General features: G+C 43.3%; 1 protein-coding gene across 2 annotated transcripts; it reads left to right on the top strand.

The window, feature by feature from the left end:
* Nucleotides 1-1,181: 1,181 nt before the first annotated feature.
* Nucleotides 1,182-19,667, top strand: LOC308227182 (myosin-1B; the record flags this gene model as incomplete). 2 transcript variants are annotated; one of them, XM_080629565.1, is made up of 38 exons in its annotated part: nt 1,182-1,385; nt 1,474-1,617; nt 1,711-1,867; nt 3,978-4,005; nt 4,104-4,218; nt 4,298-4,390; nt 4,503-4,566; nt 4,648-4,746; nt 4,851-4,954; nt 5,031-5,169; nt 5,997-6,115; nt 6,205-6,354; nt 6,973-7,143; nt 7,398-7,704; nt 8,031-8,110; nt 10,005-10,092; nt 10,189-10,306; nt 11,590-11,713; nt 11,799-11,935; nt 12,032-12,287; nt 13,214-13,456; nt 13,563-13,739; nt 13,825-13,970; nt 14,060-14,150; nt 14,239-14,628; nt 14,746-14,872; nt 14,977-15,095; nt 15,314-15,510; nt 15,797-15,980; nt 16,067-16,232; nt 16,405-16,529; nt 16,784-17,092; nt 17,235-17,438; nt 18,104-18,229; nt 18,326-18,496; nt 18,583-18,687; nt 18,922-19,017; nt 19,512-19,667. In XM_080629565.1, the coding sequence occupies 38 exons, from the start codon at nt 1,182-1,184 to the stop codon at nt 19,665-19,667; spliced, it is 5,829 nt and encodes a 1,942-aa protein (XP_080485691.1). The 2 variants fall into 2 exon arrangements, with proteins under 2 accessions (XP_080485691.1, XP_080485692.1); XM_080629566.1 differs by having other exon boundaries at nt 7,398-7,708; nt 8,038-8,110.
* Nucleotides 19,668-22,124: the final 2,457 nt, after the last annotated feature.

Here is a 22,124-nt window from a genome sequence, read left to right as displayed (position 1 = left end):
CTTTCAAGTCACCAGCATATTTTTGCCCTTGGGATTCCATGCAAAATAGGAAGGAAGTTGTCATTTCTGTTTTTCAGTATTGACCAGCTCCAGCCTGAGAGGCAGCTGGTATCAGAAGAGGTAAGACTGATTTACCTACTCTATAGGAATAGATATCCCTGTCAGTGCCAGGTTGGATGGGGGTCTGAGCAAGCTGTTCTAGCGGACGGTGTCCCTGCCCATGACAGGGTGTTGAAACTAGATGAGCTTTAAGGCTCCTTAAAAACCAAACTATTCTGTGATTCTATGATTCTATTGTTTTTATATTTTTTATGCAGTAGTAAGGGCACTTCCCACACCCCTTTACATCTGTGCACGCTAATGCAGTGCAATTCTATCTGAGGTGTACTGCCTAAAATAGCATAACTGAGTTGGACACGTTTGTTTCGTACCTGATGGAAAATAGATGACCTTTTATCACACATGGAACTATTTAAAGGAGATTGACTGTAAACAGAAATCCAGGAAAAAGAAGATGAATGAACAGTGCACACAGAGAGATTTTGTCAAATGCCTCTAAGTATTTTTTATCGAGAAGTTTTCCTCTTTTGATACAAGTTGATCTTCAAGGATCAGCTTGAAATGGGAAACAGAAAAACCAGAGAAGCTAGCTGTCTGATTTCTGAGAAAAAGCTTTGCATAGACAATTCACACCTGTGCCTCTGCTTATTTAACACATTTTTTCTTAAAGTTGCTCATCTTCTATATTTGATGAAAATTACATGGTATAAAATGTGCAAGAAAGAAAGGTTATAAGTGGGTTTTCAAGATTTCAATAAGATTAGTTCCCTTGGTATCTGCTGCTTTATATTAAAAATGTTTATATTATGCCAATCGGTCTAATTTTTCTGCAGAGCATACTAACACACTATAAGATCTAAAGAAATGAACACATAAACAGGACTAAGGGAAAGAAAGTTAGTACAAATCAAAGACACATATCTTATTTAGGATCTAAATAAATTAAAAGATATCTAGAGTGAAAAATGGTAAGACAAAGAGCGAAGTTGTAAGAATAGGCAGAGAACACTCCAGAGAGGCAGTCAGGTGTGTGGTGCTAAGGCACTGCTTCCTTCACTCAACGCTGTACCATGTCTCTCCACTTCAGCCCTGTGCTGTGCTGCACTCAATAAACTGCAGCCATGTCGACAGATGCCGAGATGGCCATCTTTGGAGAGGCAGCTCCTTACCTCCGAAAATCAGAAAAGGAGAGAATTGCTGCCCAGAACAAGCCTTTCGATGCTAAGACATCAGTCTTTGTGGTGCATTCTAAGGAATCCTATGTGAAAAGCACAATCCAGAGCAAAGAATCAGGGAAGGTCACTGTCAAGACTGAAGCTGGAGAGGTTGGTAAAATGCAAGATTTATAAACAACATGAAATTCCCATGTTGAGCTCCTAGATGACACGCATGTACCTTTCTTTCCTCTGTCAGACCCTGACCGTGAAGGATGATCAGGTCTTTCCCATGAACCCTCCCAAGTATGATAAAATTGAGGACATGGCCATGATGACCCACCTCCATGAACCCGCTGTGCTGTACAACCTCAAAGAGCGTTATGCAGCCTGGATGATCTATGTAAGTACCAGCAGCAGTCTTCCTCTGGGTAGCTGGGAGGAACTGCTCTGCCAAGCTAAGTGGAAGCCAACATGCTGTCTCCCTTCCCCACAGACCTACTCGGGTCTCTTCTGTGTCACCGTCAACCCCTACAAGTGGCTGCCGGTGTACAACCCGGAGGTGGTGTTGGCTTACCGAGGCAAGAAGCGCCAGGAGGCCCCTCCACACATCTTCTCCATCTCTGATAATGCCTATCAGTTCATGCTGACTGGTGAGTGGTTCTTTCTGTCTCAGTAATACTCTGTCACAGTAATGTGAAGAGACTTTTTGAAAGCTTTCATGGTTCTGATGCATACATACATTGTGTGCTTTACTATCTTCATGCCGTTGTTTCTACTGTTCTAAGTGAAAGACACCTCTGCACTCAGTGAGGTGCTCTGTCATTTGCTTGTTTAAGTTCACTCTAACAGGTGAGTGGCTGTCAGAGGGATTCTATCAAAAAGATATTTTAACAGTAATCACAGAGTTTCCTTTTCTTAAGGCATCACTAGAGTTTTATTCCAGCCATAGCATTAATTACTGATAATTTAAACAGGAATTTTTCATTCTAATATTTCTAAAAAGGAAATATATTTCCACAGACAATTTTCAGGAAGACCAATAAGCCAAATGGACTAGGTGGAGCAGGGAATATAATTATGCTTGTAATGAAATATTGAAACTGAGCAGATGGTGTGAAATTACTGGCTAGTGTTGTCAAATTATTTCACCAGAGCACAGAAAACATCTATATCACAAATTCAGATTTGTCTTGATAAAACCATGACATGAAAATTTAAATAGAATTATATATTGCTGCTAGTTTTGCTTCCACCATTTCATTCCTTTCTTTCCCTGTGCAGTCAAGTTCAGAACTATTAACCAGTCTCAGGATTCTTTTGTCATGTGCTCTTACTATCCCTCTCTAAATACAGTCTGTGTCACAGAAAATTAATGCAGAAGAAAAAAAAAAAGACCATAGAGTGGAGTAAGAAGGAACCGTATAACTTTCCAAGGTTTTTCAATGTCCATAGAAAACTACTATAGAGTCATAGAATCATAGAACTCTTTGGGCTGGAAAGAGTATATAAAAATCATGTAGTCCTTCCCTCTGGGATTGGAAGGGGCATCTCCCACTAGATTAGGTTGCTCAAAGTTCTCTCCAGCCTGACCTGAAGCACATGTAATGATGGGGCATCCACAACTTCTCTAAGCAACCTGTTCCACTGTCTCACAATGCTCATCAAAAAATATTTGTTCCTTATATCCAAATGAAATCTACCCTCTTTCAATTTAGAACTGTTTCCTCTTGTTCTGTCACTACAGGCCATCATCCTGTCACTATAGATCGTGGTAAAAAGTTTCTCTCTGTCATTCTTATAAACTCCCTTTAAGTACTGAAAGGCCACAATAAAGTCTCCCTGGAGCCTTCTCTTCTCCAGTCTGAGCACCTCCAACTCTCTCAGCCTTTCATCATAGGAGAGGTGCTCCAGACCTCAATTCATTTTCGTGGCCCTCATCTGAACCAGCTCTACTAGGTCCATGTCTTTCTTGTGTTGTAGACCCAAGGGAATATTTCAGGTGGAGTTTCACAAGAGCAAAGCAGAAGGACACAATTATGTACCTTGCCCTGCTGGCCACACTTCTTTTAATGGAGCCCAGGATCTGGTTGACTGCCTGGGCTGTAAGTGCACATTGCCAGCTCATCCACCAGTATCCCCAAATCCTTCTCTACAGGGCTGCTCTCATGGCAGCCATCCCGCAGTCTAGACTGATATTGGAGATTCCCACAATTGAGAGCAGGACATTGCACTTCACCTTGCTGAACTTCATGATGTCCACATGGGCCCACTCCTGAAGCTTCTAAAGGTAATTCTGGATGGAAAACCTTCCCACCAGTGCATTAATTGCACCACTCAGCTTGGTGTCATCTGCAAACTTGCTAAGTCTGCACTCAATCCCACTATGTATGTCATTGATGGAGTTATTATATAGTACTGGTCCAGTACAAAACCTTGTATGACACAACTCATTAACCATTTGGGCATTGAGCCTTTGACTGCAACACTCTGGATCAAGCCAATTACTTAACCATCTGACAGTTCACCCATCAAACCCATACCTCTCTAGCTTAGAGGCAAAAGTGTTGTGAGTATGGTTAGAGGTAAGAATATGGTACAAATTACTTTGCAAGGAATTGAAATAGGAAAAAAAAATCAGCAAAAAGCAAAGAAAACCATGCAGAATTCTTTTCTTGTTATAACTTGCACGGTACTACATTAATTTTCAGTCTTTTTTTGTTCTTCATTTACAAAATCTATTTCTTTCTGCCTCCTTCACAGATCGCGAGAACCAGTCGATCCTGATCACGTATGTACACTCTCTGCTCTGGTCCCTGTGGGGCTGCCCAGCGCCAGGGAACCTCCTGCCTGACCACACGCTCTCTGCTTCTCTCTTTGGTTGCACAGCGGAGAATCCGGAGCAGGGAAGACTGTGAACACAAAGCGTGTCATCCAGTACTTTGCAACAATTGCAGCGAGTGGGGACAAGAAGAAGGAAGAGCAGACATCAGGCAAAATGCAGGTGAGATCCTAGAGGTAGGAACCTGTAACTATCAAATTCATTGATGAGCTATATCATGACAACAAGATTTCTATTTTAGGGGACACTTGAGGATCAAATCATCAGTGCCAACCCACTGCTGGAGGCTTTTGGAAATGCCAAGACCGTGAGGAATGACAACTCCTCACGCTTTGTAAGCTGTCGCCTGGCACTAAATTACTTATAGCTGTCAGCACGCTGACTCAAATATTCTTGCTATCAGGACTGGTCAAATAAATCTCCATTGGCTTTTCTGCTTCTTTCAGGGTAAGTTCATCAGAATCCATTTTGGTGCCACAGGGAAACTGGCTTCTGCAGACATTGAAACATGTAAGTGTCCCTTCTGGCCTCATCCCTTGCCTTCCAGCCTTCCTCAGTTCTTGCTCTAACTCTGTCCTACCATCCTTGCAGATCTGCTGGAGAAGTCCAGAGTCACTTTCCAGCTCAAGGCAGAAAGAAGCTACCACATATTCTATCAGATCATGTCCAACAAGAAGCCAGAGCTAATTGGTAGGAAAGATCACTAACTTCTACAGACAAAGCTCATGGAACAACATTGAACTCTTTATGTGCCAAATACCATTGATCTGTATGTGTTTTGCCCTTCTTTCCAGAGATGTTACTGATCACCACAAACCCATACGACTATCTGTATGTGAGTCAAGGTGAGATCACGGTTCCCAGCATTAACGACCAGGAAGAGCTGATGGCCACAGACGTAAGTAATGCACTGAAGTTATCAGGCAGATTATGACCTTTACCAGGCATGGTATTTACCATAATTCTTTTGTTAGAGTGCCATTGACATCCTGGGCTTCACTCCTGATGAGAAGACAGCCATCTACAAGCTCACAGGGGCTGTCATGCACTATGGCAACCTCAAGTTTAAGCAGAAGCAGCGTGAGGAGCAGGCAGAGCCGGATGGCACAGAAGGTACCAGCACAAACTATACCAGAGCACAGTATAGACCAGAGCGCTCATCAACACAGGCAGTAAAATTCATGGTTGGAATCATTGATTCAGCCTGCACGTTTCCGCACATGCTAGTATTGTACTGTATTTTAAAATGACTAGGAGTAAAATTGAAAGGAATCTCATAATGATGAACAGTAGTAGTAGAATAGGCTACAAATAATAGCTGTAACTTTACTTAGGTGATAGGATTTTGCAGTGGAAATATTTGGAGTAGTGTGCACTGATTCCATTGAAATCAATTCTGTTGCAGAGACACTGGAATCCTCTTCTGAGGCTTACTCAGAACCTATGAACAAATTTCTCAGTGTGACAAAGTCATCTTTTATTTTGCTTGTTTTATTTGCTTATGAAGCTGTGAGTGAAGTGTGGCAGTGCATCTTCTCCACCTCCTGTGGACCCTGCTTACTATGCCATCTTTCCATCTGCTTTTGAAAACATTGAGGAAAACATGCAACCTATTCTAGTATTTCACTATCCTTACTCATTGGAAACTTTTTCCCAGTTTCTAGCCTAAATGTTTCTTGACACAATTTCAGACTCTTAGATCATGTCCAACATTCATGCATGAATCTACTATAGTTTTGTATGATGATTACATACTATGCCTGCTGGCAGCATTAAAAGCAATAGCAGAAAGTTAAATGCCAAACTTTATTTCAGGCTCATATATTTATTTGTAAAGGCATAATTTGCACTTTTTACCTTTTTTTCTTTACCAGAATTGAGTTTTAATACTTGTTTTAAAGGAACACTAATGTCTGCTGGTACCTTATTTTGATCTTTAGTTGCTGACAAGGCTGCCTATTTGATGGGTCTGAACTCAGCTGACCTGCTGAAGGCCCTTTGCTACCCCCGAGTCAAAGTTGGGAATGAATATGTGACCAAGGGTCAAACTGTGCAGCAGGTAACAAAACTCCCCATTTTGTTGACGAATCCTCTCGCCTTCCTCTTTTGATTTACATAATAACTATGAGCCTTTTGTTTTTATTTTAGGTCTACAATTCAGTTGGTGCCCTGGCAAAAGCCGTCTTTGAGAAGATGTTCTTGTGGATGGTTGTTCGCATCAACCAACAACTGGACACCAAACAACCCAGACAGTACTTCATTGGTGTCCTTGACATTGCCGGCTTTGAGATCTTTGATGTAAGAACAGTGTTTTATTACCATGCCTTTAGAAGTAACTCCATTATATGCCAAAGTACTTTAGAAGAAATTATGTGCTTTTTTTTTTCTCAGAAATGGGCTGATCCTTTGAGATTGCACCTAAAGTGTCATGATTCTCACAGATTTTTAATTAGAATGAGTTTTGGTGTTGCACATATCCCAGTGGAAATCTATAAATGCAGGGGTTTTTACTGTTTACAAACAGTAGACTAACATTGCATTTCATACCTATGTGCAGAGAATCAGTTCCTTAGTCAAAACTTGTGATTAGAATTCTTGTGACATGCTTTGAAATCAGCATTTGAAAATGTTGGATAAACTGTTGCACTTTGGACTCTCCAATATCTGAATTAGCCCAGTCTAGTAGCTATCAAAACTGACAAGTCTGACAAGTGGCCCAAACTTCCAGAGGTCATAAACATTCAGATAAAGTTTAGATTGACAAAAGAGACACTGACAGCAGTTCCAAACTCCTGGTTGAGCAAAGAAGAAACCATTGCAGATCCTGCTGTGACTTAATACAAAAAGCCAGTACTGTTCTTTATCCCTAACTTTTAAAATTTACATTAATAGTAATCCTTATTTGCAATTCTGCAGTTCAACAGCCTGGAGCAGCTGTGCATCAACTTCACCAATGAGAAACTGCAACAGTTCTTCAACCACCACATGTTCGTGCTGGAGCAAGAGGAGTATAAGAAGGAAGGAATTGAATGGGAATTCATTGACTTTGGGATGGACCTGGCTGCCTGCATTGAGCTCATTGAGAAGGTATTTGTGCAATTCAAACCTAATATTTCAGAAATGCATTAATTTTTTGTATCTTTATAAATGTGGCTTGAAAGGGTAAGTATGATATTGTAAATACATTACAAATACATTGTAAGCTTAGATTATTTTACAATTTGCTCTGCTGAGAAGAAAAATCCTTGGGAGCGGGGATATGATGTTGTCCCCCTCAGGAAACTTTATCTGTGATTCTTTCTGCCTTTTCACCTTTTCCTTCTTCCTTCTGCTTCTCCCAGCCCATGGGCATCTTCTCCATCCTGGAAGAGGAGTGCATGTTCCCCAAGGCAACTGACACCTCTTTCAAGAACAAGCTCTATGACCAGCACCTGGGCAAGTCCAACAACTTCCAGAAGCCAAAGCCTGGCAAAGGCAAGGCTGAGGCTCACTTCTCCCTGGTACACTATGCTGGCACGGTGGACTACAACATCACCGGCTGGCTTGACAAGAACAAGGACCCCCTGAATGAAACTGTTGTGGGGCTGTATCAGAAATCATCCATGAAGACACTGGCCTTACTTTTTGCATCTGCTGGAGGAGAAGCAGGTCAGTTCTGAGAAATTCATATTTTTATCAGCTAGAGTGTTTTAAAGGAACTGTGTGTTGTTCAGAGTCTTCCATGTCTCCAATTTTTCAGTAAAGGAAAAGATTAAAACTATTTCAGACCTTCCACTCAGACATGATAATCTCTTGGATTACCACACACCTTTGGTCCTGTGCTCCTTTAGAGAGAGTATTGACTCTGTTTCTTACTGCTTCCTAGGTTCCTTTCTTAGCATGACTGACACATATAAGGAAGGTTCTTGGAGTCTCATAGAGAAAAAATTTACAAAACAAAGTTTTAAAACCATCTTTTTTTTGCTGCTCTTCAGAGGCTAGTGGTGGTGGCGGTGGCAAGAAGGGAGGCAAGAAGAAGGGTTCTTCTTTCCAGACTGTATCAGCTCTTTTCAGGGTAAGTACACAAGTCATTCTCTCTATCTTCTCCATCTCTCTCTCTATTTTAATTTTAATTTTGGTTAAAGATTGCAAAACCTCATACTAACTCCAACAAGGCTGTTTTACTGCACCTATGAACATTTTTCTGCACCAAGACACCAAGAACATTTCTTCATTTCCTTATAAAAGAACTGACTGCAAGTCAGCTGAAGTCAGCTCAGGAAGATACATCTTGATCTAGCCTTTCTTCCAATGTTAGAAAAAGCACTTAGGTCAGGCTACAGTTTCCTTTACATGGAATCTCAAGTCTGGAGCTGGATTTGAGCATGATTATACGTATGAAGACAAGGCAATAGGGAAATGCCACCAATGAACAGAGCTTAAGGCAGATGAAAACACGTTTCAGCACCTTGCATGCATCTATGTACTGTCTGGCATCCTGAACAGTTTTTCACACTATAAAAAAAGTACTTGAGAAGCTTTACTCCTGCACCAGAACAGGGCTAAACTGGGAAATGTTAGGACCTAGCTAGTAAAGGGAATTGCTAAAATCAGAGAGAGATCATGGGTTTGCTTTTAGAAGCACTTCTAGAAAGTGGTGCTCTGGGACCTGTCACTCATGCCTTTTCTCTATGATTTGTGGCCCCATTCTAACTGAACAGGGAGTCTTTCTTGTCTTCCCAGATCAACCAAATATATCTTCACAAGTAGCACCTAATGCCATTAACCTTCCCCTTCCCATCCCTTTCTGCAAAACTAGTCCTTGCCCCTCTTACCTTTTGTCCTATTTTTGGTTTTGTATCCATGCCCTTCAATAGTCAGCATCTTCCGTTCATTGAGAATCATCTTTCACTCAGAATCATGATTTTTGCCATGAACTTCTCGTCACTATTCTCAAGAGGTGTCCTGTCCGAGTATGTGTATCCCTCAGTCACATGAGAACACATTACACAGTTTTGTGACTTTCTCTCATGCTTAAGACTGAAAGGCAGAAGAAAACATATGGCTATATGTGGGAAAAATAAATTCATTGTAGCTTTCTAACAGTTTTCTCACATTTGACAGTGTAACTGTGGAGGTATCATTTGTTACTGAAAAAGCTTTACTCATGAAAAAGCAATAATGAAAAATTTACTCCTGAAAAATTTGTTGGAGTAATCCCAGGCACAGCTACAGGTTGAGCAGAGAAGAGATTCAGAGTAGCCCTGCAGACAAGGACTTGGGGGTGTTGGTCGATGGGAAAACGAACATGAGCCGGCTTCAGTGTGCACTCGCAGCCCAGAAACAACCGTATCCTGGGCTGCATCAAAAGGAGTGTGACCAGCAGGGACCAGCAGGTTGAAGGAGGTGATCCTGCCCCTCTGCTCTGCTCTCATGAGACCTCACTTGGAGCACTGTGTGCAGTTCTGGAGTCCTCAACATAAGAAGGACATGGAACTGTTGGAACAAGTCCAGAGGAGGCCATGAGGATGATCAGGGGACTGGAGCACCTCCTGTATGAAGACAGGCTGAGAAAGTTGGGGCTGTTCAGCCTGGAAGAGAAGGCTGCGTGGAGACCTCAGAGCAGCCTTCCAGTATCTGAAGGGGGCCTATAAGGGTGTTGGGGAGGGACTATTCATTAGGGACTGTAGTGACAGGACAAGGGGTAACGGGTTAAAACTTAAACAAGGGAAGTTTAGATTGGATATAAGGAAGAAATTCTTTACTGTTAGGGTGGTGAGGCACTGGAATGGGTTGCCCAGGGGAGTTGTGAATGCTGCATCCCTGGAGGTGTCCAAGGCCAGGCTGGACAGAGCCTTGGGTGACATGGTTTAGTGTGAGGTGTCCCTGCCCATGGCAGGGGGGTTGGAAGTAGATGATCTTAAGGTCCTTTCCAACCCTAACTATTCTATGATTCTATGAGCCCACAGGAGAACCTAAACAAGCTGATGACCAATCTACGGAGCACTCACCCCCATTTTGTGCGCTGTATCATCCCCAATGAAACAAAAACACCTGGTAAGAACCTCAAGTAAAGACAAACAATACTGCAATGCAACCGTTATTCTCTATGCTTTAACATGAAGTATCAAATAATTGTCTTATTTGCTTAAGGTGCAATGGAGCACGAACTGGTGCTACACCAGCTACGCTGTAACGGCGTGCTGGAAGGCATCAGGATTTGCAGGAAGGGATTTCCCAGCAGAATCCTCTATGCTGACTTCAAACAGAGGTCAGTCTCTTTTCTGCTATTCCTTCTGTCTTTACTGCATAAGTTGTAATTCCTAACAATTTTAACATTTGTCTGCTCTCGTGAGACCTCACTTGGAGCATTGTGTGCAGTTCTGGTGTCCTCAACATAAAAAGGACATGGAACTGTTGGAACAAGTGCAGAGGAGGGCCACGAGGATGATCAGGGGACTGGAGGACCTCCTGTATGAAGACAGGCTGAGAAAGTTGGGGCTGTTCAGCCTGGAGAAGAGAAGCTGCGTGGAGACCTCAGAGCAGCTTCCAGTGTCTGCAGGGGGGCTACAAGGATGCTGGGGAGGGACTATTCATCAGGGACTGTAGTGACAGGACAAGGGGTAACGGGTTAAAACTTAAACAAGGGAAGTTTAGATTGGATATAAGGAAGAAATTCTTTACTGAGAGGGTGGTGAGGCGCTGGAATGGGTTGCCCAGGGAGGTTGTGAATGCTCCATCCTTGGCGGTGTTCAAGGCCAGGTTGGATGAGGCCTTGGGTGCCATGGTTTAGTGCAGGGTGCCCCTGCCCATGGCAGGGGGGTTGGAAGTAGATGATCTCAAGGTCCTTTCCAACCCTAACTATTCTATGATTCTATGATTCTATGATTACTTTTTAATGCCAAATATCTGAAAGATAAATATCACAAGATAAATATCAAAAAACTGAAAGAGGAAAATAATGAAATGCATAAACAAAGTGTAACATGTAAGGCTAGGAAAAGAGAAATTGTTGAGAAATTAAGAGATGTCAGGTATCCTCACTATTTGCTGGTTATCACACAACTGAACTTTGCTAGTGTCTCTGAATATGAAAGCACAATAAAGCTATACAAACCAGTGATCACAAGATTTAAAAAATCAGATTGGCATGTGGCTACAACAAGTTCTCAAATCAAATTTCCAAACTCAGTCGAGTGCTTTGGCCATTGTATCAGCTGCAGGTTTCAGGGGAAGATGCTTTCTTCCTATATACATAGTGGCAATGCTCTTCTCTAGAAATTTTCTACAGCATAGCTTAAGTGAAAAAGATCTCAGAATGAAATGGCTGGAGATCAGCGTCCTCTTATCATCTACGACAGATCACCTGAAGACAGTAAAAGTTTCCCTAACTTTGTTGTCAGATTAGAACTTCAGTATAACTATCTCTAAACAAGAGATGAAATTCAAACTTCCTCAGCCCAATTCTGCTGCACAGACTGATAGTAATTTCAATAAACATTATACCCTTATGTCTGAGATTGCCTTCATTCATATTTCCTTCTCATTCCACAGGTATAAGGTGCTTAATGCCAGCGCAATCCCAGAGGGACAGTTCATTGACAGCAAGAAGGCTTCTGAGAAGCTACTTGGGTCAATTGATGTGGACCATACCCAGTACAAATTTGGTCACACCAAGGTACAAACCTTTCTTGAGTCATTCACTGCATCTCTGTGCTCTGCTCTACCTGCCAGTGATGCGCAGCAACATTCCCTTTCTCAAGGTGTTCTTCAAAGCTGGGCTGCTGGGACTCCTGGAAGAGATGAGGGATGAGAAGCTGGCACAGCTCATCACCCGCACACAGGCTAGATGTAGGGGCTTCCTGATGAGAGTGGAGTACCAGAGAATGGTGGAGAGAAGGTAGACATTTCTCATCTTCAGTTGAAGTCACTTAGGGGAAAGTGTTGATGCTCATCCCCCTGAAAATATTTGATGTACATTTTCATTATTCTTCAGGGAGTCCATCTTCTGCATCCAGTACAATGTTAGGTCTTTCATGAATGTGAAGCACTGGCCCTGGATGAAGCTGTTCTTCAAGATCAAGCCCTTGCTGAAGAGTGCAGAATCTGAGAAGGAGATGGCCAACATGAAGGAAGAGTTTGAGAAAACCAAGGAAGAGCTTGCAAAGTCTGAGGCAAAGAGGAAGGAGCTGGAGGAGAAAATGGTGAAACTTGTGCAGGAGAAAAACGATCTGCAGCTCCAAGTGCAGGCTGTAAGTATTACTAGCACATTTCTTGCAGGGGAAAATGCATAAGGTCTAAGTCCTCCCTCAGAGTTTGGAACTCTCACACTGCATACTAAGTTTCCTTAGCAAGTATTTTGATCTGAATCACTAAAGGTAAAATACAGATCACTCAGCGTCAGATTCTAACTTGAGAATGACTTTTTAAGTCTCTTTGTCTACAGGAATGTTTCTGAATGCAAGCTCACAATGTAATGTTCAACTGCAGTCGCTAGAGACATAGTACATATTACCAGAGCCTGGAAATCAATTTAGTTCACTCCTGACTATGGTTTTAATCAGTTACCTTAAATAAAAGAGCCTTATGGTTTTTCTTATGTGCATGTTATTTCACCTGTCCTACTCAGCTACTATCCCAGAAAGACTCACAAACCCACTACATCCTAACTGTGAGCCCTATGTGTGTTTCAAATGTTCCTTGGAAGATCAAAAGATTTGGCAACATTTACACAATACTCTTCTGTCTTTAAGTGTCTGCTTCACAGCTTCAAGACAAAGTCAGGTTCAAACGAAAACCACCAATTGCAAATAAATTATGTACCACTTTATCTGGAACAAGAACAATACTAAGTCAGTCTTGGCAAGGGAAGGTTTTACAGAGATAAAACAAAAAGATCTGTGCACAATTATATTCAGGTATTAACTTTCAGGGAAAACAATCAAAATCCTTAAGAAAATAAGTGTATTTAGATACTTACAAGTCTCCAAATAAGCAAGAGAGAATAATTAGAGAGAGTAAAAAATTAGAATAATATCCTACTCTAATTTAAAAGAGGTTGTGCAAAAAATAATAAAAAATGGGAATTCCATGGGGATTTTTCGATAGGAAATACCATTTTCTATTCACCTTTTGAGAAAACCTGCAGTTAGCAAACAATACAATGTTTCTCTAACAGGAAGCTGATGCTTTAGCTGATGCTGAAGAAAGGTGCGACCAGCTAATCAAAACCAAAATCCAGTTGGAAGCAAAAGTTAAAGAGGTGACTGAAAGAGCTGAGGATGAGGAGGAAATAAATGCTGAGCTGACAGCCAAGAAGCGGAAACTGGAGGATGAATGCTCAGAGCTGAAGAAAGATATTGATGACCTTGAGTTAACACTGGCCAAGGTTGAGAAGGAAAAACATGCCACTGAAAACAAGGTATGAAGCAGAAACCTGTCACTCATGCTCCAGAAAAGAATGCTGTTCTGTCACAGGACTTCTGTACCTACTTCCTTTGTTTTCACTTCCTCCTTTCTTCTCAAAGGTGAAAAACCTCACAGAGGAGATGGCAGCCTTGGACGAGACCATTGCCAAGCTGACTAAAGAGAAGAAAGCCCTCCAAGAGGCCCATCAGCAGACACTGGATGACCTGCAGGCAGAAGAGGACAAAGTCAATACACTGACCAAAGCTAAGACCAAGCTGGAGCAACAAGTGGACGATGTAAGCAGACAGGCATATAGCAAGAACAAGGCAGGTATGGGGTTTGATCTGGTGGGCAGAGTATTGATGGTCTTGTTAATTTCAGCTGGAAGGGTCCCTGGAGCAAGAGAAGAAACTGCGCATGGACCTTGAGAGAGCCAAGAGGAAACTCGAAGGAGACCTGAAGCTGGCCCAGGACAACATCATGGATTTGGAAAATGATAAGCAGCAACTGGATGAGAAACTCAAGAAGTAAGTGTGGCTGTGGGGCACCTGAGCGCTGGCCTGTTGCACTTGTCTTTTTTTTCTTTCAGCTCTAACACGGTTTTCTTTGCCCAAAGGAAAGACTTTGAAATCAGCCAGATCCAGAGCAAAATTGAGGATGAGCAAACCCTGGGCATGCAATTGCAGAAGAAGATTAAAGAATTGCAGGCAAGTCTCTGTTCCTTCCGCTCTCTCAGCCATCCTCAGGTCGGGTAAGAGGAGGGGATGGGTGTGAATGGTCCCCGATGTTCCCCAGGCTCGTATTGAGGAACTGGAGGAGGAAATTGAGGCAGAGCGAACCTCTCGAGCAAAAGCAGAGAAGCATCGGTCTGACCTCTCGAGGGAGCTGGAGGAGATCAGCGAGCGCCTGGAAGAAGCAGGAGGAGCTACAGCAGCTCAGATCGAGATGAACAAGAAGCGTGAGGCCGAGTTCCAGAAGATGCGTCGTGACCTCGAAGAGGCCACGCTGCAGCACGAAGCCACGGCTGCTGCCCTGCGCAAGAAGCACGCGGACAGCACTGCTGAGCTTGGGGAGCAGATCGACAACCTGCAGCGAGTGAAGCAGAAGCTGGAGAAGGAGAAGAGTGAGCTGAAGATGGAGATCGATGACCTGGCCAGTAACATGGAGTCCGTCTCCAAAGCCAAGGTACACAAATACCTTTTAGATATTTCTGCCCCAACTGAATTCCATTAAATTTAAGGGTTTGCAGCTCCTATTATTAAGATTTAGCATCATTAACTACTTTCATGTATTTCCACACAGGCAAATCTGGAGAAGATGTGTCGCGCTCTGGAAGACCAGCTGAGTGAGATTAAGACAAAGGAAGAAGAGCATCAGCGCATGATCAATGACCTCAGTGCTCAAAGAGCTCGCCTGCAGACAGAATCAGGTGAGAGAACCTCCTCTATGTCCTTGAATGGGAGAGCATCCCAAAAGAGCTATTTTGGCTCACAAATTACATCGTATGTATTTTCTTTCTTTGTGCTTTTCTAGGTGAATATTCACGCCAAGTGGAGGAGAAAGAATCACTGATTTCTCAGCTGTCAAGAGGCAAGCAGGCTTTCACCCAGCAGATTGAGGAGCTCAAGAGGCACTTAGAGGAAGAGATAAAGGTGAAAAGATATTATCAGAAATGTATGAAATCACAGAATTTACAAGATGAGAGGGAGAAAAATAACTACTTCGGTAGTGCTGTGCTTTCCAGCCTGGAAAGAGTCTTTCAGTCCTACAGCCGTTAATTCTCTTTACAGTGTCCATCAATATTGGAGATTTTTCAGGATGTTTCCATTCACTGTCACAATAAAATTTTTCCCTGCTCTTGTTGCTGCAGGCCAAGAACGCGCTGGCCCATGCCTTGCAGTCTGCTCGCCACGACTGTGACTTGCTCCGGGAACAATATGAGGAGGAGCAGGAAGCCAAAGGGGAGCTGCAGCGTGCCCTGTCCAAGGCCAACAGTGAGGTGGCCCAGTGGAGAACCAAATATGAGACGGACGCTATTCAGCGCACGGAGGAGCTGGAGGAGGCCAAGTACGTGGCAAGTGGGATATAGAACGACTGGAGAAGACTTAGAATCTGCAGGGAAATGGGAGTCTCTGAGACTGGGTTATGACAGGGAAATGAAGGCTGGGATGTATTTGCAGTAGAGGGCAGAGAGGGAGAGAGTAAAAGTGTCCTGTGGAAGGATGGACTGGAAAGACAAATGTCACCTTTATGGCTAGAACAGTTAAGACAGGCCTAATAATCAGTAAGTGCTGGGACACAGCTGTGGCAGACCCTTTACCCCTAACCTGCAGCTGTACTTACCACATTACAGGAAGAAGCTGGCACAGCGCCTGCAGGATGCAGAAGAACATGTTGAAGCTGTCAATGCCAAATGTGCCTCCCTGGAAAAGACAAAGCAGAGGCTGCAGAATGAAGTGGAGGACCTGATGATTGACGTGGAGAGATCAAATGCTGCCTGTGCAGCTCTGGATAAGAAGCAGAAAAACTTCGACAAGGTCTTTCGGGCTCCAGACTGGGGGCCCCTGGGCAGAGCATCCCCTCCTCATTGTCACGTCCATACTGACACCCCGTTTCTCTTCAGATCCTGGCAGAATGGAAGCAGAAGTATGAGGAAACACAGGCTGAGCTGGAAGCCTCCCAGAAGGAGGCCCGCTCTCTCAGCACGGAGCTGTTTAAGATGAAGAATGCCTATGAGGAGTCCTTGGACCACCTGGAAACGCTGAAGCGCGAGAACAAGAACTTGCAGCGTAAGTCCCTGGCCCTCTGCTCCTGGCAGGGCTTTCTCAGCACCCACCAGTACCCATCACTTCACATGGGTCTGTGCCTGCAGGTGGGCAAAGATGCCTGTCACGTTGGTGTGTGAGGGCCCTTCCCATTCTGCTCTGTGGCCAACCATGCCATTGGTCCTTGTTCCTACAGAGGAGATTTCTGACCTCACGGAGCAGATTGCAGAGGGAGGAAAAGCGATTCATGAGCTGGAGAAAGTCAAGAAGCAGATTGAGCAGGAGAAATCTGAGCTCCAAGCCTCACTGGAGGAAGCTGAGGTACAGCCTTCTGTTCTTAATTCTTCACTTACAACACAGTTTAGCAACCTCAGATACAAATTATGAAATTATATGCATAGAGAATAATCTCCAGGCACAAGAGGTAGGGAACCTAGGACATCATTAAAGTCTTTGGATATAAAATACAGAAATCTCTCCTACACTGTCAAACCTCATACTACGCATTATTCTTCAAGAATGAAGAGACTGACATTGGTATTTATATAATTAAAAAATATTAACTTTTTTTTCAGGCCTCCTTAGAACATGAAGAGGGGAAGATCCTGCGCCTCCAACTTGAGCTCAACCAGGTGAAGACTGAGATTGACAGGAAGATAGCAGAGAAAGATGAGGAAATTGACCAGATGAAGAGAAATCACCTCAGAATTGTGGAGTCCATGCAGAGCACCCTGGATGCTGAGATCAGGAGCAGGAATGAAGCCCTGCGGCTGAAGAAGAAGATGGAGGGAGACCTGAATGAAATGGAGATCCAGCTCAGCCATGCCAACCGCTTGGCTGCTGAGGCACAGAAGAACCTGAGAAACACACAGGGAGTGCTCAAGGTACAGCACAACAAAACAGGTGATCACTGGTTTATGAATAAGAGAAATATTTTCCTGTTGTACAATTCTATCAGGTCTATAATCATGCGAATATAAAGAATCAAAAAATATACTTCATAGTCTTTCTTGTCTTTCCTTCCAGGATACTCAGATACACTTGGATGATGCTCTCAGGGCACAGGAGGACCTCAAGGAGCAGGTGGCCATGGTGGAGCGCAGAGCAAACCTGTTGCAGGCTGAAATTGAGGAGCTACGGGCAGCTCTGGAGCAGACGGAGCGGTCCAGGAAATTGGCTGAGCAGGAACTGATGGATGCAAGTGAGAGAGTTCAGCTCCTCCATACCCAGGTCAGTGTAGAAATATATTTAGTATTTATACTTTTTCTCCATACAGATAAAATAACTGAAGACTGGCTGAACTGTAACATTGCTAAAATACACTGTAATTTTCACACTGTGGATAACAAATATTAAATGTGATTTTGCAACTCTAGATACAAATCCCACTAGACTACAGTGCAGATACCTTAAAAGTAATACATTTTAGAGATATGTGAAATTCTTACCCTACAACTCAGTTAAGTTCAGCAGGTTTCATGTCTACTTTTGACTGTAAAGTCAAAGATTAATCATTAAAAAACCAGAAATACACTAATGCAGTTACTGACGTCATTTAACAATATCATTATAAGCATTCTGTATCACCATTTAAAACTTTTACTGCCACAAGATTGAAAACTGTAAGGAAATATTACATCTTTTATCTTTATAAGTCTAAATTCCTTCTCTGTTGATTGGAAAATTTTGAGGAAAGACTTTACGGAGGATGTTCCTGAAATACTGAAGCACATCACGGCTGAGAAACTAACAGCTGCCACAGCAGATCCTTTAGAACAGAATCCCACGTGACCTGATGGTGCAATTTACATTAAAAAACAATATTTATGCAATATTCTTGATATAATATCACAAGGTAACAAAAAGAAAATGGTCATCTTGATGCTCTTCAACAGAACACCAGCTTGATCAACACCAAGAAGAAGCTGGAAACAGACATTGCCCAAATTCAGGGTGAGATGGAAGATACTATCCAGGAAGCCCGCAATGCTGAAGAGAAGGCCAAGAAGGCCATCACAGATGTGAGTTGGGGGCTCCTTTCATTGCTGATGATGGCTGTATTCTTCCCCAAAAATGTCTCCAGCCCCAAAATGCCATTGGCCCATTGCTCTCCTCAGGCAGCCATGATGGCAGAAGAGCTGAAGAAGGAGCAGGACACCAGTGCCCACCTGGAGAGGATGAAGAAGAACCTGGACCAGACGGTGAAGGACCTGCAGCACCGTCTGGATGAGGCTGAGCAGTTGGCACTGAAGGGAGGCAAGAAGCAAATCCAGAAGCTGGAGGCCAGAGTGCGTAGGCCTGGTGTTTGTGCAAATGTGAGCATGTCCCTTGGAGAGATAGCAGGGAAGCTCCAAAGATGGGCTTGTGATTGCAGGTGCGGGAGCTGGAAGGGGAGGTTGATGCTGAGCAGAAGCGCAGCGCTGAAGCCGTGAAGGGTGTGCGCAAGTATGAGAGGAGGGTGAAGGAGCTGACCTACCAGGTAAGGCAGGAGGCTTCTTTGTGTGGGCATACTCTTTTCCAGGAAGTCAAAATGTTGGCACATTGCCTTTCAGAGGGGTTTCTTTCTATACCTCTCTCAGTGACACACTTCCCAAGATTTTGGCCTCTGTCTTTGTGGACAGCAGTGCTCCATAAGGAATGTTATCTGTTTCACATTTGTGAATTCTGTAGAAAGAGGCAAATGATGCTTTCTATCACTTCCCATTCTCTGTAGTCTGAGGAAGACCGGAAGAATGTCCTCAGGCTCCAAGATCTGGTGGACAAGCTGCAAATGAAAGTGAAGTCCTATAAGAGACAAGCTGAGGAGGCTGTAAGTACCAGCCTGGCTAAAGTCAGAATTCCTTCTGGTAGAAGTGGAATTTTAGTGTTTTTTTCTGTCTAACTTTTTAAAACCTTGACTGTTTTGATGCATTTGCTGCTACAAGAGAGTGGGGAATGTAAAATTAAGAATTTCTGGCTTTGTGAGGAACTCTACTTCCCCGTCTCTATTTTTTTTCCTCTAAGCCTCACTTTTCACCTCTATTTCTTCCCCCCTGTGCTACTCTGGGTGTCAGAGGCAGCTTCTAGTCTGATTGTTGGGAACTCTGCTGTTAATACTGCCTAGACAAGGCTGTGTGTTATGTGGCCTTTTTGACCTTCCATTGTTCTTTGTCTTCTGGCAAACTTAACATTCTGAGCAGCTTCTTACCTTGTCTTTGAACCTGCCCTGCTCACCCAGCCGTGGCATTTGAATGTTTGTTTGCCCAATTTTCAGATATTAAATCTCACTGCCTGTTTTTTTCATAACTCCCTGTCCCTGCACAGGAGGAGCTGTCCAATGTCAACCTCTCCAAGTTCCGCAAGATCCAGCACGAGCTGGAGGAAGCTGAGGAGCGGGCTGACATTGCAGAGTCCCAGGTCAACAAGCTCCGAGCAAAGAGCCGGGAGTTTCATGGCAAGAAGATAGAAGAGGAAGAGTAAGGCTGTCATGAGGCAGCCAAGTGACCTGGGGGCTGCACAAAATGTGAACCTTTTGGTCGCTTTGTCCTGTAATTAGTCTTTGTAGCCATGTCAATGTCTAGAGAATAAAGACCATAGATTCCTCTGCATATACAGCAGAAGCAGTGCTTTTGGTTGTTACAGTTCAATTCTGTGAAAAAGCTCCATGCCAAGAGCCAAGAGGTTCATAAGAAGATAGAATAGGAAGAATGAGGGTCCCAAGGCTAAAAAGTGACCTGAGGCATGCATAAAATGTGAACCTCAGTGTTGCTGTTTCTGTAACTATCATTTATGTCTAGGTAATAAAGACAGTACAGATTTTTGCAAAGAACAGAGATCAGCTTGCAAAAAAATCTCTCTCCTCCTGGTTAAGAACTCATCCTTACCTCTCTTACCTGCGTGCATGCCCTTCCGCTCCACAACCAATCTTACACAGGCCAGCCTCACATATACTTCTAAGATATTTCAGCCAAAGTTCAAGGAATTTCATGCAAAGGCCTAACAAAAACATTCCTTTCTCCAAGCTATTACATCACAGTTTGTGTAATATTGGACAGTAAAGCTGCACTGAAGCACAGCTGGGTGATCAGCTTAGTGGGACAACTGAGTGAAGACTATTAAACACACACAGTACATATCTCAAATATAGTGGTGTGTACCTGTACCATCAAAGGAGGAGAAAGATCAGTGGAGAGCTGTTCTGTTTCAGTTGTGAGAGGCAATCCCCATGATTCATATCCCAAAAATCATAAAATAAATCAGATATAATCATCACGTTGATATGCTTTGGCAGCTAGCAATGCTGTCTTAGAAGAATGTGTCAGAGTAGGAAAGTACCAAGGCGGATTCCTGAAAGCACATCTGTTCCCTTAATTGTCTATACAAGCAGAATAGTCACTTTAAGCTGATACCTGCTCAGGCCAGTCTCCTAAAGGTCTCCTGCTCTCACAGACCAACATCTTTGCTATGAAATATCCTGTGTTGTCCAGAATATAGGGGACCAGAAGAGATTGGATTCCCTGATGGGGGGGAATATAAGGGACATTGTAACCATAGCTGGAGGCTCTTTCTACCAGGCACTGTGTGGGAACACAGCAGAACCAGGGTGGATAAAGGAGTGATACTTGCCACAGCTTCTGGATTCAGACCCCTTTCACCAAAGGGAAGACTTACTGTGTAAATAAGTGGAAAAAAACATATGGTGATTTTCCTCAAGCCCCTCCTTTGTTTTTCACACTCCATTGCTATTTATTTCACAAGACCCTTAGAGGAGCTGAAGGGCACCCTAGAGTTGGTGGGCATTTGATTTGGCCATCATAGTATATCTAACCTATTTATAATTTGAGTCAAGCTCTCCTTTGCCTTTCTAGGAGCCTTCACTCTGTCCAGGGAAAGTCTAATGCAGAGTCATCCAAGAACAGGCCTTGGAAACAGTGTTTTTTCCAGTCTCCAGATCCATAGCAAAGGCATAGATGCCTCCTCACGGAATTCCTGTAGTTCTGCCACCATGCAGAGCAAATCATCAACATGGTCACATCTTGCACAGCTACCATCCAACAACACTGACAGGCTCTGGCACTCACTACAGCCTGGATGGCTATGTGTTTCTGAGGGATCTCTGTCTGGGTCACCACATCCTTTCTGGCCAGCAGAGATGACCTTGTTTTCTTTGCCTTCCGCCAAGAGAATACTGTCCTTGAGCACCTTCTCAGTGACCACTGGCTGAGCTTAACTCTTAAACTTGCTGGACTTCTGGATCCTGCCTGGTGGTCACCACTCCTGGTGCTGCCTGTTGTGAGGCCCGTCAGGGCAACAGAGCATACTGGGCCTGTTAATTAACCTAAAACTAGATCGTTAGCCAAAACATAGTATTCTGACTTAAGCTGAACTAGACATTCAACATTTACATGTTGATTGCAAATATACAAATGATCAAGTACAGCACTGATTGTATAAGGTATCTAATTACTATCACCTTTTACAGATGGGTAAGGAAATTAGATGGTTTGGGACTACATTCAGTATGACTAAGGGCTCTGATAAATTAGAAGTGAAACTGTATAGGGACTACCGCAACTGTTAAATAAATTTTCTTTTGGGAAGCCACAAAGAAAACGTGTGAGATTGACTTGGTTAGTATTTTTGGCATATGTGACAAGCTTCAGCAGCTACCTTCAAACTTGCTGTTTATTTAAAGCAAGTGCTAAGCATCTTTGGTCATCCCGTCAGATTTGTCAATCCCTAGCTGACCTTCATGAGTCCTTTTTGGATATCTTTTCGAGTCCTCCAGCCAGTCTTCAAGTGCTGTGAAAGAACACTGTTGCATGGGGATGAAATTGTTTATCAATAAAGAAAAAGGTCCCACTGACCTCTACATCATTCCCCTACTTGTGCTGTTGCTGTTGCTGAATATATGTATCCCCCTCCTTAATGCAGGTG

This window comes from Psittacula echo (assembly GCF_963264785.1).
Source record: "Psittacula echo genome assembly, chromosome: 14".
In the NCBI taxonomy this organism is placed as follows: Eukaryota; Metazoa; Chordata; class Aves; order Psittaciformes; family Psittacidae; genus Psittacula; species Psittacula echo.
The sequence above is the reverse complement of the archived record's forward strand: the minus strand, read 5'-3'. Positions and strand labels throughout refer to the sequence as shown.